Here is a 15013-nt window from a genome sequence, read left to right as displayed (position 1 = left end):
CACGGGGATTGCTCTGATGACGCTGATTGCCTCGTTGTGGTCTTGTCCAAGGGACGATTGATTGATTGTCATTCTATCGTTTCCACATTCAATAGCCTTGTTATTGACTGCCTACGGCAACTATAGCAAGGCCTCTCTCTCCCTCGACATTTCGCTCATTCGCCTTCACTTCTCATCCCTTCCCATCTGCTGCATGGCATGACTTGCTTGCATCGTGCCTCCACCGTGGCCCGGAGCGCCATGAGCTGATTTCAATGGGAGACTCGCCCGTCCTGCAGATACCCGCTGTCTCCCGCCAAACGACTGTGCCAACCTGGTGGATCGTCCCGCCCGCCCGTCTCCTTTTCTCTCCTCTCATTGGAGCTTGGACGGGGAAAATATTATTAGCATTGGGCCTTTGGAGGATCGACCATGGGAGACCGAGCGCCCACCCCCATTCTCCTTGGTCAAAATCAAGATGGATTGGATGGATCAGAGGGGAGTGGATAGGTAGGAATACCGGACTGGAAATGAAGGTTTCGGGCTAACTCGAGGGAAAGATTCGAGAGGCTCCACGAACCACTCCGGCGGTAAGTTTGTCGTCAGAGACAGCCCGACAGCCTGCACTTGGACCAGAAATAGCAGCCGTCCAGAAGAGGGGGAGCGGGAGGCGTGAGTTCGGGCCCAATGCTTGCCTGCCTGCCAATGGCTGCTGTTGCTCTCATGAGATCGAGCCATCGTGATGCTGAAAATCTTGGATCCTTGTAGTCGCACTTTGGGCACCTAACGCCGACTGACAGAACCTTGTGCTACTGACGCTCGCTGACAGAGGAGAGACAGGCTGGCGGCCGTTGATCCGCCCATCAATGGCCGCCGGTGGCTTCATGTGCGTCGCCCTCTACACAAAAGGTCTTGGGTTCCCAGCAGTCCCAGCGGGCCGGGTTCAGCACCTGAGACATGGCCAACAAAGAAGCTGACAGCCCGATTCTGGACCATTGCCACCGGATCCCGGCGCTTGTACTGTACTGTACACACCTGGCCTGGGGATTAGGTGTTGGGCTTTCACCGCCCTTGTCTGTACTACGTACATCTTATCTAAAACAGATCACCTGTGTGTGTATCGTGAGCAACCCGGAATTTGAGTCGTCGTCAGAGGTCTATAATTTCCCAATTCTTCCTATCCTCTGGCTGGTCTGAATCGCCGGGGTAGAATTGGCCCATGGCCAGGCTTGGTTACACATACCACTGCATTGGTCGTATTTCTCTTGTCTTTTCACGACACGCTCCCTTTGTTATACTATGCTTGATCGAGGTAGGAATGACAGCGCTGCCATATCCGTCAGGACCCGGTAATGACTTGGAGAACAATTACTATCACCAGGGAGGGTGAGAAACTTAAAGGCAGTGAATACAGTGTTTGCAAGATGATTCATTTACTCTGTCATCCATGTAGATTAACAGCTCAGTGGTAGCTGACACTTCATCGCTCCAAGCAGGGGGCGCATAAACCTCTACTCGGCGGGATTATTCCCATGTACACAAATATCTCTAGTTGTGCCAAAGGACGAGGGTTACACAGATCGCATTGCTACAGGACAATCATGCTCCTTTTGGACACTGTTTGTGGCGACATTCCTGCTTCTAGCTTTGCTTGCTTCCGAGATCCTCGACTTTACTAAGGAGTCAGCGGCATGTGCTTCCTTGGCACACTGGCTACATCAAGCCGGCAGAGCTTCATCACATATCAATGCCGCTTCCTACGGTCATCTCTTTGAGCCGTGTAGCCGCCGTGGGGACTCGATCTTCGGCAGTTGTTGGTTGCATTGCCTCTTGATCCACTCGTTTGAGAATGTCTATCCTGCGCTGTGATGTCCGTGGCGATTCCATCTGCATATACTCCAGTTCCAAAGGTACGGCGTGTAATTCCTTCTGATATCCTTTGTTTCCATGTGAAACATAGATGGTCATTGCCGATGGGCCGACTGTTTTCTGCACATGTCCCCTTGACGGATGTCATGCGTTGTGATTGTGCCCACTGCCACTACAACAGTTGAGAAACATGTTGTTTCTTTCTGGGTCCTTTTGCCAGCCTCATATTAAAACAGTCCCAGTATCTCCACATCGATCCCACCTGCGAGACGAAAATGCCACGGACGGAGAAGAATGCACATACCTTGATATGTGGACCACCACCTGGGCAGTGTTGAAGGTGAGGCCAGACCATGAACGACACGATAAATACCAAGACATATGTAGTAAGAATTGATAGATCAAAGTAATTTGGAATAAGTACAGAGTATCTAGAGATGGTATGATCAATATGTGATCTAGTTGTAAGCCACAGAAGAGTGTTTGTATTCGTCGTCGTTTGTTTGTAGTTTTACTGCCATCCGTCTGTGCTTGAAAAACAAATCTGCCCCACTTGGATCATCCAAGTCACATCGGATTACCATTTGCAGGTGTAGAGGCAATAGATGATTGGAAGGCTGTCTTTGACTGCGTGAGTAGCGTGTTTCGTCTATACAGCGTGCCGGGTCTTCGGGCTTTAAAGATTTTACGCTGTGGTTGTGCCTCATTCTGAAAGTTTAAAGATCACATGGAGGGTTAATTAGGTCGTTGGCGATGCTAACAGACGCCATCTCTATTACACTTCTCTGCCTTTGTATACGCCTCATCAGTAGACTTGTGGTTCTAACTTAGAAACTGTGGTTGAAACATGTGGCGCCGCCTTTGACGCTCTTACTGAATTCATCGTTATATACGAACGTCGGCTGAACGAGAGAGCAGTTAGGTTTGCTGGTGATGCTCGTGCCCAAATAAAGAGGCAGGTTTCCGCCATGACCTCTTGTTAACAAAGCGAGATTGAATTGATCCGGTATCCGTGCGAATGACGGGAAGGGCGTTTGGGTTATACGATGTTCGAGAACATACTTTCGCGTTATTGAATCGTTGAGGACCAGTGGGTGTGAAGGGCCTCGTCAACCCTGGATACGTTGAGAGGTTGCTCGATGGCAGAGCTCACTGGCATGTTTACTCGATCGGAGTTTAAGTGACCTCTAGTTGTTGACACCTGGATCCGAATTACTGGTTTGTGTGTCCTCTGGTCTGAACGTTTTCGGCCAGTCTTTCTTAGAAGCCCGCCAAGACTCTTGCAAAACCCAGACGCCATCTTTAATGCGCCGAATGGTGTCTGTTTAAAATGCAATGTGGCGTTTGCATGCTCTGCGATGATTGCACGCTTTGATTCTCGTGTTTCCAGCCAACTATATGTATGTGCTTTTCTTATAGTCTGTTGGAACTCCTCAGAGTGCCTTGCAGAAGTCAATGGAAACTGAGCTCCAAACTGATCTGTTTGCCCTGTGTCAAAACTCTCTGCCACCTTCCCTGAAGGAACAAGCCACTTCGTGTTTTCCGCGTGCATTGTTAAAGCAGCTTCTCCTTGGCGATGGTGGAGTGTGTCTAGTCCACATGTGCTTCATTGAACAAGGCAGACCAGGTTTGTGGTTGTTGGTAGTAGAATATTTCAATGTGGATAACAACTAACACTTTACAGTTTTTGCAAAATCGCACGTGAGAATACGGTTCGTGAGGAACAGAAAACTGCTTGAGATTGGTTTCCTGCTCTCTGATCCCGCCGTTCTTGCTTGGCTTGGTCTTGGCCCTACAAGCCCTCGAGACTCTCGGCTGGTAGAACATCCCCTTCACAACTACTTCCATCTCCGTCGTGTCCGGCTTGACCTCCTTTCTCCCCGAAACTCAGAGCCTTGAACCCGTCAAGAAAAGAGGCCAAGCCGCCGAAGGATACGTAGGACTACGCAAGCAACAGGGTTCCGTCAGATCATGATTGAAGACGCCTTGCCTTCGGCCAACCCTCTTCGCCGACAACGCACCGTAAAGAATTCAGCACCAGGCAGGGCTTGTGCCCACAAGCCGTGACCTGGCCTGCAGTCCCCGCCCCGTCGTGGCTGGCAAACGGCGTTCAATACGGCCTCGTCAGGCAAAATTGGAGGTGCACACATGGGCCCTCCGCCTTGGCGCCGTCTGCACGACGGGTCGCCGCCTTGCAAATCGATATCCCCTGACTCAAGCCCTTGAAAAGATTTTTTAATACCCAACAGCAACAAGGAAAGGAAAGGAGGCTTCCCAGCTTGCGGGCAGGCAATCAGCGCCAGTCAAAGTATCAACGCTAGCTTTGCAGGGACTGATGGATAGTTCCACGCACGGCCACCCGTTATCGAGCAGAGAGGTTCCAGGGATCATGCCCAAGCTGTCAGGCACTCTTCGAAGTTGACAAACCAGAGGACGCGGGTTCTACGGCTTCAGGGACCCTTGATAGCGGCCATGACTGCATTGGCTCACCAGTTCCTTGTGAACTTTGTCGAAATGCGAACCGCTAACAATCCGGGGAGGGGGGGTGTTAGATCTCCTGCTCGGAGGTCGATCCCTGGAAAGGCAGGACGCTCGTTGGACTCCCTCGCGCGTGGGGACGGCGAGCCAGGGTGCTGGGCCAAGCTGGGTGGTCTGTACTGTAGGTACTGTACAGTACGGAGGTCTCTCTCAAAAGTTTTGTCCAGGAGCTAATAGCGCCAAGGCCGCTTATCCCTGTCGGTACCTGAGGTACTTTGGAGCAAATCTTTTCAGTTACTTACTCCCTAAAGCTATAGGGAGGGCTATTGGAGCCCAGGGGGAAATCTAGTGAAGCTTAGAGAGCTATATCCTTAGAAGATAGGGGCTTCAAAAGCAAAGAAAGAGGACCATAAGTACCGATGTAACTGTGCTTGGAAAATGGCCTCTGATTGGCTCGTGTATTTGTGTGGCTTGAGGGCCAGGACAAAACTTTTGAGATAGACCTCCGTACAGTGTGCCTGGTTACTATGTACGCATCTCCCGCCCCAACCGAGAGTGAATGGTTGCAGGAGCCGCAGTCAGTTGAAGCCGGTTCAGAGCCATCTTGGGCTCGGTGCAGAGTGACTTGTCACGCAGCCTGCAACGTCTTGCTTCCGCGGGCCTCTAGTGCTGGATGGGCTGATGACCCAATGACCCGGCGCCAGGCACTTGCAGGAGAGAGGCTTTTCCTGAACGGCATCGTCATGGTGACAAATCTCGGCAGATGGCATCCTTCCGACGACCGAAGCGAGGCGAGGCGGCCTGCAGACAGACGTCAAGAAACTTCAGCTCAACCAACAACACTTCTTGATAAAGTTGGATCTCCTCTCCATCCATTGTACGGATAACGTAGAGTGGCGCCGCGGGACGGGAGGGCCCGCCGATCCGCCCGGCGCCACTGAAACTTCGGCTCCCGTTCATCCATGCCCCGACGGCAACGCGGCCAAATGTTGACGCTGACAGGAAAAAGAAAGCTAGGACAGGCTCACGAGAAACTCGATTGTGATTTCGGGTCGATGGATGTGCTAGAATGACACTCTCATCTATTACGGAGCACCTGTCTTTGCATCCATCCCCGCAATAAACACTCTCAATATCCCACTCTCCCCATATTTCACGAGTGCTGGCACCGTTACCTACCTACCAGAGAGCGCCGTTATTCTCGGTCCCGGTTCAGCTCATCTGCCGGCAGTTGGCATATTACATGAATAAGCTGTATCACAGAGCGGATAAATGCCTCGATGACTGGTCACGATGCACTCGTTTCAAGCCTACATGACGTTGCCGAATCCTGCGAGTTGAGAGCTGCCCGCAGGTTCTGGCCATGTGGGAGAGCAAGACAGAGACCCATCTCCGAGGCCTGGGACTCTCACGGCATCGTTCCACAACGTGGAAATCTCCAGATTCTTGCGCAATATAACGCTCACAGGTTGGGGTTGTCATGTCATTGACATGCCGATACGAAAGGTGATGCTGTCTGTTTCACACGGGGTTCAGGGTTGGCGGCCCAACAGTGGAGAGGTCTTGGAGAGTCATGTCTTTGGCAAGAATCAAGTCCAAGGCAGGAATTCAAGATCGGGAATGAAGCCACGGGTTGTTGAGATCGAGGGGCGTTTCGATAGGGAGACCCGGTTGGGTATCGGGTATGTTGACGCCCAAGCACATGGTTCCACGGGCTGAGGCATTCAACAGGAGTCTCACAAGGTTGGCTGGCAGAGTCTCAGATGATCAGAGACATGTAAATTAAGTCAAGGCAGTGAGGCGGTTGAAGGGATCTTGGTCTCAGCCCGAGTTTCGGAAGACGTTGTTGTAGTACTGATCGTTTCTGGTCAACGTGTTTGAGGTTTCTCAACTAGGATGAAGATCAGGATGAACCCAGTGAGTCGACGCTCAAAAAGACCCCATCAGCTCCCATTCGGGTACGCAATGTAAGTATTCGAGGTAATAACTCATCTCGATGGAAAGTTGACGATAACAGAGAGTTGATGTTTTCATCCGATCTCAGTTTCATTCCGCTGGATACCTAACTACCTAGGTAGGCAGGCAGAAGTACTCCAGGGCAGTGAAAGTCAAACTCCAATGAAGGTTTTTGATATAATCCAAGTATTGGTATTCGAGATGCACCTGTTCAAAGACCTTTATCTTCTACCACTAGGCATCACTGTTGATGGATCCAACCTAGAGTAATGGCTCAATAACAGCCATTAGATGACTCATGCGGCGAACTCAAGCCAGTCGACTACGCCCACAGCAGAACGAGAATAAGAACCGGAACTCTTGAATAGCACGTTTTCAGATCAAAGCATAGCATCGATCGCGAGAAATCGTCACTTGATCGCTTTTTCGACATAGAGAAACACGATGTCTTGTTGTGGTCAGCTATTGGTTCCCCCTCCTTACGACCTCTACGGACTCTCTAGCCGGCTCATTATCGGCAACGCAATTTCCCGGCCAAAGAAGCTCGACGCGGCGTCGCGCGGCAGAAATTACCAACTTGGAACCATCACCACCAACTCTTCCCCCTCGTCGTCAACTCCAAGCTCCTCGCAGCGACACACTCTTGCAGCGCCCAATCAATCTCTCCGCCCGCTTCAACTCTATCGCCCCGGCGCCCCAGACTGTGCAAACACTCCCTGCACAGTCGTTACCCCTGTTCCCCGAGTTCCACGCCTTCAGCTATATGCAACAAGAGCCTCCCGAGAATCCAGAACCTCTGACTCACCAGGACAATCCCTTTTACACCTCTTCCTCCCAGCATGGCCTCCTTCACTGTGACCCGCGCGGCCTCCGCCGAGCTCTCTCCCGAGACTCGAGTGGTCCTGAGCCGCGCTCTGCCTCGGCCCTCCGCCGGGACACCGGCCATGACGTCGACGCCGACTTGCTCGATGAAGAGCTACGCCGACTGAGTCTCAGCCATGGATCGGCCGGTCGACATGCAGCTCCCGGCCATCGCATCTCCGAGTATGAGAGTGCAATGACTCCGCCGACCCCTAAGAAAGCCCTGGGCTTCAAGGTCACTAAGCGCACAGAGACAGCTTCTGATGGTGTTCAGCTCGCAGACTTCCCCAATGGTGCGTTATCATACCTCTGATAAGATCAGTGTGAAGGGTCTAACACTTGACTTCTATAGAGCTTTTAACGCACATCTTTTCGCACTTACACTCCGATTCCCATGCCGCGATCGCCCTGGTATCGAAGCGCTTCTATGCGCTCATCACCAGCTCCCATGCCTGGAGAATGGCCTTTCTGCGGTATTTCCCAGGACACGAGGCGCTCGAAGTCAAGACAAACGTGGATATCTGGGCTCATAGTTCGCATGACTTGATCCAGTCCGAGTCTCGATACTTTGCTCGTCTCACGCCTATGGCATCTTGGAGAAAGGAGTACCTGCTCCGCACGCGCTTGACGAGGAGTCTTGCGCGCGGCAAGCCTGGTGCTTCGGCTGCCTCTGGTGGCATTGGCGCATCTGTCCGCTCTGGAAAGAAAACCAGCGCAGTTTTGACTTTCAATTCAAAGCTGCCCTGGCTTGTGTCAAGCCTCCACGCTGTGTTTACCAACGGGAAGAAGCCCCCGCGAGCCATCCATGGAGCCGCAGATCTAGGAGTCGCATCGATTAGCGATCCCACCAACGGAAGAATCGAGAAATGGGGATTCGTGGACCCTTTCAGCTCGATGCAGCTTGATGAGGTTGTCCCGAACTTGGTGCCATTTGGCCTGGGAGAAGGCCCTGCTGCCAACCCCAACGTTCTTGATGTGAGCCAGCCTTACGGCCTGCTTGCTGGCGAAGGCTTCCCAGGAGGCCGTGCCTACTTCCGCAGCACCAACGAGAACCGTGGACGGTATCTTGGAGGTGATTCTGGCGTCGTGGATACCTACCCTGATATCCCCAAGATTCCAGAAATGTCTGAGGCTATTTGCAGCGTCTGGCTGGCAAAGTCGCAGGCTTTGCCTGCAAACACCAATTCGATGATCGGGATGCTTACTGGCTCAACCCTTGGTGTCGTATCATCCTTCGCTATTGGCGGTGATTCTGGCCCGCAGCGATATCAGGCTGGAGAAATCACCGCTCGATGGATTCTTAGCCCTGGCGTACCCATCATTTCCCTCAAGGTTGATGATAACTACAGCCAGAAGCGAAAGACGGCTGGAAGAATCTTTGCAGTTGCTCTGAATGCTCTCGGCGAAGTCTACTACCTGACTGAGACACCTAGTGCACAGAACCAGGCAAAGAGCGAGGACATTACCAAGAACGCTTGGTATGCTGGTCGTTCGGTATACTGGCACCTCCTCGACTCGACGCGACGTGTTGCTCGCGCGGATGATCTGGACAAGAATGCTATCAGAGGAGCATACTCGCCTAGATCTCCTTCCAACTCTATGAATCTGAGCAAGAGTCAGTTGACTGCTGAAGCTAGGGAGATTGAGAAGTTTCTGCGTCACAAGCCGGCTCACTTTAGGAAGGTCTGCGAGGGATGGGACATGCAGCGCAAGCTGGAGGTTGACTTTGCCAATGACGACGGCCAGGGTGCAGGCGAGAGCATCTTTGTGATTGACTGTGGCCTAGCTGAAGGTCGTCCCGCAAACATCCAACGTTATACTCGATCTCTAGTCTCTCAGGAGGCTCAGTCGTCCTCGGTCATCCTGGCACCGGCGCCTCCTGCGCCTCCTGCTGCCAATCAATCATCACTCTTCGGAGCAGCGCCGGGAGAGACCGTTGGGACTCCTGAGCAAGAATCACCAGGACTTGCTTCTCCTGCCTCTGCGTCATCGCCAGACTCACTGCTGCATCTCCACGAGTGGGATAGCTGCCCAATGAACCTGAAAGGCCACTTCCATGCTACAATCACCAGTGTTGGCCTGGATCGTTCGAACACTGCGGTTCTTACACTCGCCGAAGACCCCCTCTACGCAGCCGAGGAGGAAATCCCAGGCCGCAGGTCTCGACTGTTTGCTATCGGAACCGACGCGGGTGCCGTTCTTGTGTGGAGCGCCAGAGACAACACCAAGGGTACAGGCATAGATCCAGTTCGGCAGATCCAGACTGAGTCTCCTGAAGTCTCCTGCGTGGCACTTTCAGCGTTGTATGTTGTCCATGGCGGAAGTGACGGGCTTGTCCAGGCTTGGGATCCCCTGGCTTCTACCCTCGAGCCTGTTCGAACCCTCAACGCGAGGTCAAATGGTCGAGTTCCTCGACACATGATGACAATGAACCCATCTCTTCGCGAGTCCAGCTACTCTGCGGTCGGCGCCATCTATCTTGACCCAGATCCAACAATCCTTCGGGGCGTCGTTTCTTTTGGCGCTTTCTTGAGATACTGGGCGTATAGCTCTGCGGCCCATACTATGGGTCGCAAGCGCCGCCTGAGGCATTCTGACGTTCATGGTCGTCTGGCCAGCCGTCGCCAGGGCGGAGTTGTTACCGACTTCATCGCCGCTGAGGAGGCTGAGCTACGACTTGAGAATGAGCAAAAGGCCAAGGAGCGAGCACGCCTGCAGAATCGTTTCGGCGTTGGTGCGCTTGGTGACCTAACAGAGGAAGAGGCTCTGCGGTACGCGCAGATGGTTTCCGTAGAGGCATTCCTCGAGGAACAACGACGAAGCAGCGACTCGGCTGCTGATGCTAGTCTTGACACTGCGTCGACCTTTAGCGAAACCACTGTCGATACCATCACCCCTGAGCCAAGCATTACTGAGATGACTCCTCCCACGGCCCCTCCTGGAGAGGATTCTCGTAGAATGCCCAATGAGGACGACTATGAGCAGCAGATTCAGCAGGCCATTCGCCTTTCGCTCATGGAGGGCGTCAACGAGAACGGCCACCACTCACCACCGGCAATGAGCTCAGGCGACTACGAGTTCTCCCTCACGTACAAGGCCAAGCCCAACAAGAAAGGAAAACATTCAGGGCTCAGCTCTCCAGGAGCATCCAAGACCAACGGCTCATCCAGCCATGCCGAGCCGCGCGACTATGACCTTGAACTTGCCCTCAAGCTCAGCATGGAAGATTCAGGCCATGCTTCGTCTGATGTCGGTCTTGGCGTTCAGTTTGAGGAGTTTCCGCCTCTGGAGACGGAGGGTGTTGGGAAGGGAAAAGGGGTGCAGAGGTGGTGATGCTCTCTGAGAGATCTGTGTGTGCTTGCGTTTGCGTTTCGAACCTTTTACTTCTTGCTGCCAGAGTCTGATACCCATTCTATTGGACTCTTTTGCAGACATTCGATTATCTTTACTTCTCGGCCTCTCCATGGCACCCTCTAGGACCATAGTTATACATTTACTTGAGCCGTTATAATAGTTTCTCATTCTTGTCCTCGTTTTATCAGCAACATGTGATGTGTCAACTCGCAACCACCGACGTCGAAACAACCACCATCACGGCCGCAGTCGGCTGAACCTTGTCACCCGGGCCAAGGAAAAAACGAGACACCAATACAACAAACAGATTTACTTACCCTTCTCTAAATATAATCAATAAAGTTTAGAAAAATAGATAAAAAAATTTCTCTAAAGTATTATAATTATTATAAGATATTTCTAAGAATTTTATTATAATTATATAAAATTATCTATTTAATCTTAGATAAGTTAGTTTATACTCTCTGCCGTTCTAGTGTCTCGTTTATTTCTTAACCTGCGTGCTTGTTCCCCCCTGTCAGCACCAAACAAATGGCAGCCTCAAATCACCAGCCGTGACGCGTCGTCATGCCGCGACCACCCCCGCTCGTATCCTCGTGTCGATCAATCCTGCCAGGCACACTCGAGGACAAAGAATGCCTCGGGACGGCTCGGGTTGGATGATGCACAGTTTGTGTTTGGGCTATGAATAGGGAGGGGGATGCCAGCTCAATACAGGCAAGGCGGTGATAGGGTGAGACATCATGATCAGTCATATATGGTCTCAGTTCAAGTCTCAAGATAATACATTACTATGGTACAATACAATATCCCGCATCTTGCGGTTTCCATGTGCTTATGGCTCGTATTTCCAAGAGCCCCCCGTTTGCCAGGTATTCGTCATGTCGTAAACCTACATGCCCAACCAGAGCCAGTCTTTCCCGTGCCATCCGTAGTATCCCTGACATGTGCCCCTTAACCTGAGTTTCCATCCAAGATGCCACCCATCCAAGCCATTTTGGCCCATATTAAATCCAAATCCAAGTCAAAACGCCAATCGCTATGCAGAACCCAGTCATTCCCCCAGTGAGACCAAACCGTTGAGAAGCCGCACCACTATCATCATCGTTCTTTCCCTTCCCCTTCCCCTTGTCTTTGTCCTTGCTCTCGTCCTTCTCATCTTCGTCATTCTCGTCCCCATCATCCTCATCCTCGTCCTCGTCCTCATCGTCTTCGCTGCTACCCTTCTTCTTCGCCTCCTTGTTGGTACTTCCCGTCTCGGTAGGCAGGCTGTCTGTTCCTGTTCCTGTTGCCGTGGCCTTGATCGTAGTCACAGTTGAAGCTCCAAATGGGTATCGGACTGTAAGTGTAGTAGAAATGGCAATGCCGCTAGGACCGATGGTGACGGTCTCGCCGCCAATAACTTTCGTGGTACTCTTGGCGCCAGGCCCAGCTGTAAAGGTTGTCCCATCGATGATTACCCATGAGGGGCTGACCTTTGTGATGGTGGCACCGCCCACGATTTGGTATTTGGTATCGGTGGCTTTCGCACTGGTACCACCAAGTGTGGTTGCCTCGACAATAACACCAGAAGGCCCAATGGTAATGGTGTCGTCGTCGACGACTTGGGTTGTCGCTGGTATGCCTGGTCCATATGTGAGGGTTGTAGAACGAAAGACGTAGATAGACACCCCGGACGCAGTAACCATTTCGCCTCCCTGTATGATAACATCCGTCTGGGGTGCACCGACTGCGCGGTAAGTGAGCGTCTCGTCATCCACCACGATTGTACCCGGCACAATAGAGACAGGCCGTTCTTCTACTCTTGCAGTGGCACCAGCCACAGGAACCTCGATCCTCGTCGATATACCAACAAAAGGGAGCTTGAATGTTGTGCTGCCAACGACAGCCTCTGATCCCGAAACAACGACGGGTACTCCTCCGATTGTGGCTTGGGTAGGAGTGGCAGCCGAGACCACGCTTCCCAAAGGTTGTGGTTTCTTGACTGTTGCCCCTTCACCGACAACCTTGGAGGGGAAAATAGTAAATGTTCCATGGTCTGCTGTCGCCGTTGTTGTTTGGCCTGGCCTCAGATCCGAAAAGGTGTGGTCATTGATAATGACTTCTGGACCTCTGGCAGTCACGCTGAAGGTTCTTGGTGACCCTAGCTGCGGTTGTGGTTGAGGTTGAGGCTGTGGTTGAGACTGTGATTGGGGCCGTTGTTGCGGTTGTGATCCAGACTGTTGTTGCGGCTGTGATTCAGGCCGTTGCTGGGGTCTCGCGTCTTGGTTATCTCCCCCAGGTTGGTGACTGTTTCCATCCTGAGGCATATTAGAGGGACGGGCCATCTGTTTCCTACTTATCGGGAGCCCATTGACTCCCTGAGTGGGTCGGTTGAAGCGTGGAGGCGGTTTTGAAGTCACAACAACGGCAGGATTCTTGTCAGTGGTGACAAAGGTGACAGTCCTCCTAGAAGATGAAAAGGTTTCCACTGGCTGTCCAGGTCGCTTGGTGGTCACACCGAATCCTCCCGATGGTCTTGGTGGCTCTGGTTGTCCAGGCTTCGGGGCAGATGTAGGCTCTTCCTCGCCAAACGTCCCAGAACTAGTGGGACAGTAGTTGGGGGTCTTGATGGCGGGATAAGGTGCCGTGTAGTCACTATAGTTGCCGTATAAGGTTGTCGTAGCTGTATAGACGATGGAGAAGACGGTAACGGGCTCATACTCTCCTAGACTGGTGCAAGGCGTTGAAGAGACTGCAGGTACCGCAGTGAAAGTGCCGTTCCCCTCGAAAGTAATAGTGGTACCGTACCATTCATTGCTGCTTGAAGTGGATGTCCTGGTCTTGTTGAGGCCCGATGTAGTCGGGAACGAGAGATCGGGAGCATGTTTAGTCCTCACCCTGCCTCGTGAGGGTGCTGAGGCCGTCGAGGCCGCCTCAGGCGCAGGCCTAGCATTGTTCCCCGACTCGACAGCTGCGTTTGGAAGGGAGTGGTCAGACGCTTGCTGGTCAGACGCTTGCTGAGGCCTGGCCCTGTTCCCCGAACCCCTGGAATTGTCGGGAGATGCCCCTGTATCTGGGGCTTGGTTGGCCTCTGAAGGAGGAGCTTTGGCCGGAATTGCACTGAATGAAGGCGAGTGATGCTTTGAAAACGAGTGATCGTTGGGCGCACTGATGATTTTGGTGCCAACGTGAGGCTGTGCCGACGGGCCAGAGGAAGATTTAGTCTGGTCCTTGTATCCAGCTGTAAGAGGATCCTTTAAAGAAACCGACTTGGCAGCTTCAGTGGTGAGGCTGGAGGCGAAAGAAGATGGCACGGAAGTGGTGGTTTTCAGTGCCGAGGTTGATGGTGTAAGTAAGCGAGTGGTGGTGCCGCTTGAGGAAGTCGCGACTATGGTGCTGTTGATTAAGGGGAAGCGCGCAGGTGCCGCCTCACGGTTCACGACGTCTGAGGGTGATTTTAGCATGAATTCGTATTTCCCCTCTCCATCATCAAATAAAACTCACCTCGACGCACGACAATTCCATCGACGGAGTGCACGAGCGCTGCGATCGAGAGTAACGCGACCGTGTGTAGATGCATGCTGAATCTTTTCGCCTAGTACGTCAGGCGCCAGTGAGCCATCGAACCGAAAACGAACGAAAGACAGGCAGGCCTCTTAAGCGAGTGATGAGGCCAAGTCTGAGGAGGTAGGTATTCGTCTCGACATCAACTTGTTGATCTCTGTAGTGGCCGAACGAGATCTGACCAAGCCTGGTCTTGACGTCGTTGAGAGAGCATGGAAAGATGAACCAGAGCCAGAACCAGATCAGTCAGAAGATGGCGAGGGAGGACTTGAACGTTAATGAACCGGCCGGCACGCTACTGTCCCAACCCACCACCGATTGAACGGCCAAGCTCTAGCGTAACCTGGCATGGGTTTATCGGCCACGGCACAGGCGACAATGCGCTCCCGCCCAGGCCAAGTGACTGGGGCTACTACCGCAAAGGAACTGGGGCCGTCCTGTCGCTGGAGCCGGGGCCTCCTTGCACTGTTTCATCCTGCCAGGAGTTCATTCTTTCGGGATGTGGCACCCACACACCGACACCAGCTCCAGCGGCGCATCTCTGCGGTCGGTCGGAGGACACCCACAGAGAGACATGATGGACTGGTCTAGAGCAGAGGCGCTGCGGGAGTGTACAGCCTGCATGGATGAAGCCCTCCGATATGCTCATCAGACCCGAAAGACTTGTTTCAATGGTTCAATTACTCCGAAAGCCATGTTCAACCTTCTCTCCCAGCTCTGCATCCCAATTCCTGGGTTCCAACCTCCGCTGGACTGGGGATGAACCCACAAGGTTGGACCAACCCAGCGTTGGACCAGGGCGATCCTCCTTGGCAAACCAACACCTCCCTCACTCAGCCTTTTGATCTCTTGGCTTGAGTGAGCATTCTCTTCAACTGAACCGACCTCTGAAATATTATTTGCTCTGCCTCATCGGACCGTTCAGGTACGCGTCCGTTACTAGGAGATGACACACGTAAGCTCTAACGAC

General features: G+C 52.7%; 2 protein-coding genes across 2 annotated transcripts; one reads left to right on the top strand and one right to left on the bottom strand.

The window, feature by feature from the left end:
* Nucleotides 1–6234: 6234 nt before the first annotated feature.
* On the top strand, nt 6235–10652 carry NECHADRAFT_99272 (uncharacterized protein; the record flags this gene model as incomplete). Its single annotated transcript, XM_003046610.1, has 4 exons — nt 6235–6243; nt 6274–6293; nt 6745–7436; nt 7496–10652. 4 exons carry the CDS (start codon nt 6235–6237, stop codon nt 10474–10476), a joined length of 3702 nt encoding a protein of 1233 aa, XP_003046656.1. The 3' UTR covers nt 10477–10652.
* A 733-nt stretch (nt 10653–11385) lies between these two features.
* NECHADRAFT_99271 (uncharacterized protein) lies at nt 11386–14059 on the bottom strand (the record flags this gene model as incomplete). The annotated part of the gene is made up of 2 exons (XM_003046030.1): nt 11386–13924; nt 13984–14059. The coding sequence occupies 2 exons, from the start codon at nt 14057–14059 to the stop codon at nt 11505–11507; spliced, it is 2496 nt and encodes an 831-aa protein (XP_003046076.1). The 3' UTR covers nt 11386–11504.
* Between the last annotated feature and the right edge of the window lie 954 nt (nt 14060–15013).

Source organism: Fusarium vanettenii, assembly GCF_000151355.1.
Source record: "Fusarium vanettenii 77-13-4 chromosome 2 genomic scaffold NECHAsca_18_chr2_1_0, whole genome shotgun sequence".
NCBI classification, from domain to species: Eukaryota; Fungi; Ascomycota; class Sordariomycetes; order Hypocreales; family Nectriaceae; genus Fusarium; species Fusarium vanettenii.
This window is presented reverse-complemented; position numbering and strand designations above follow the sequence as displayed.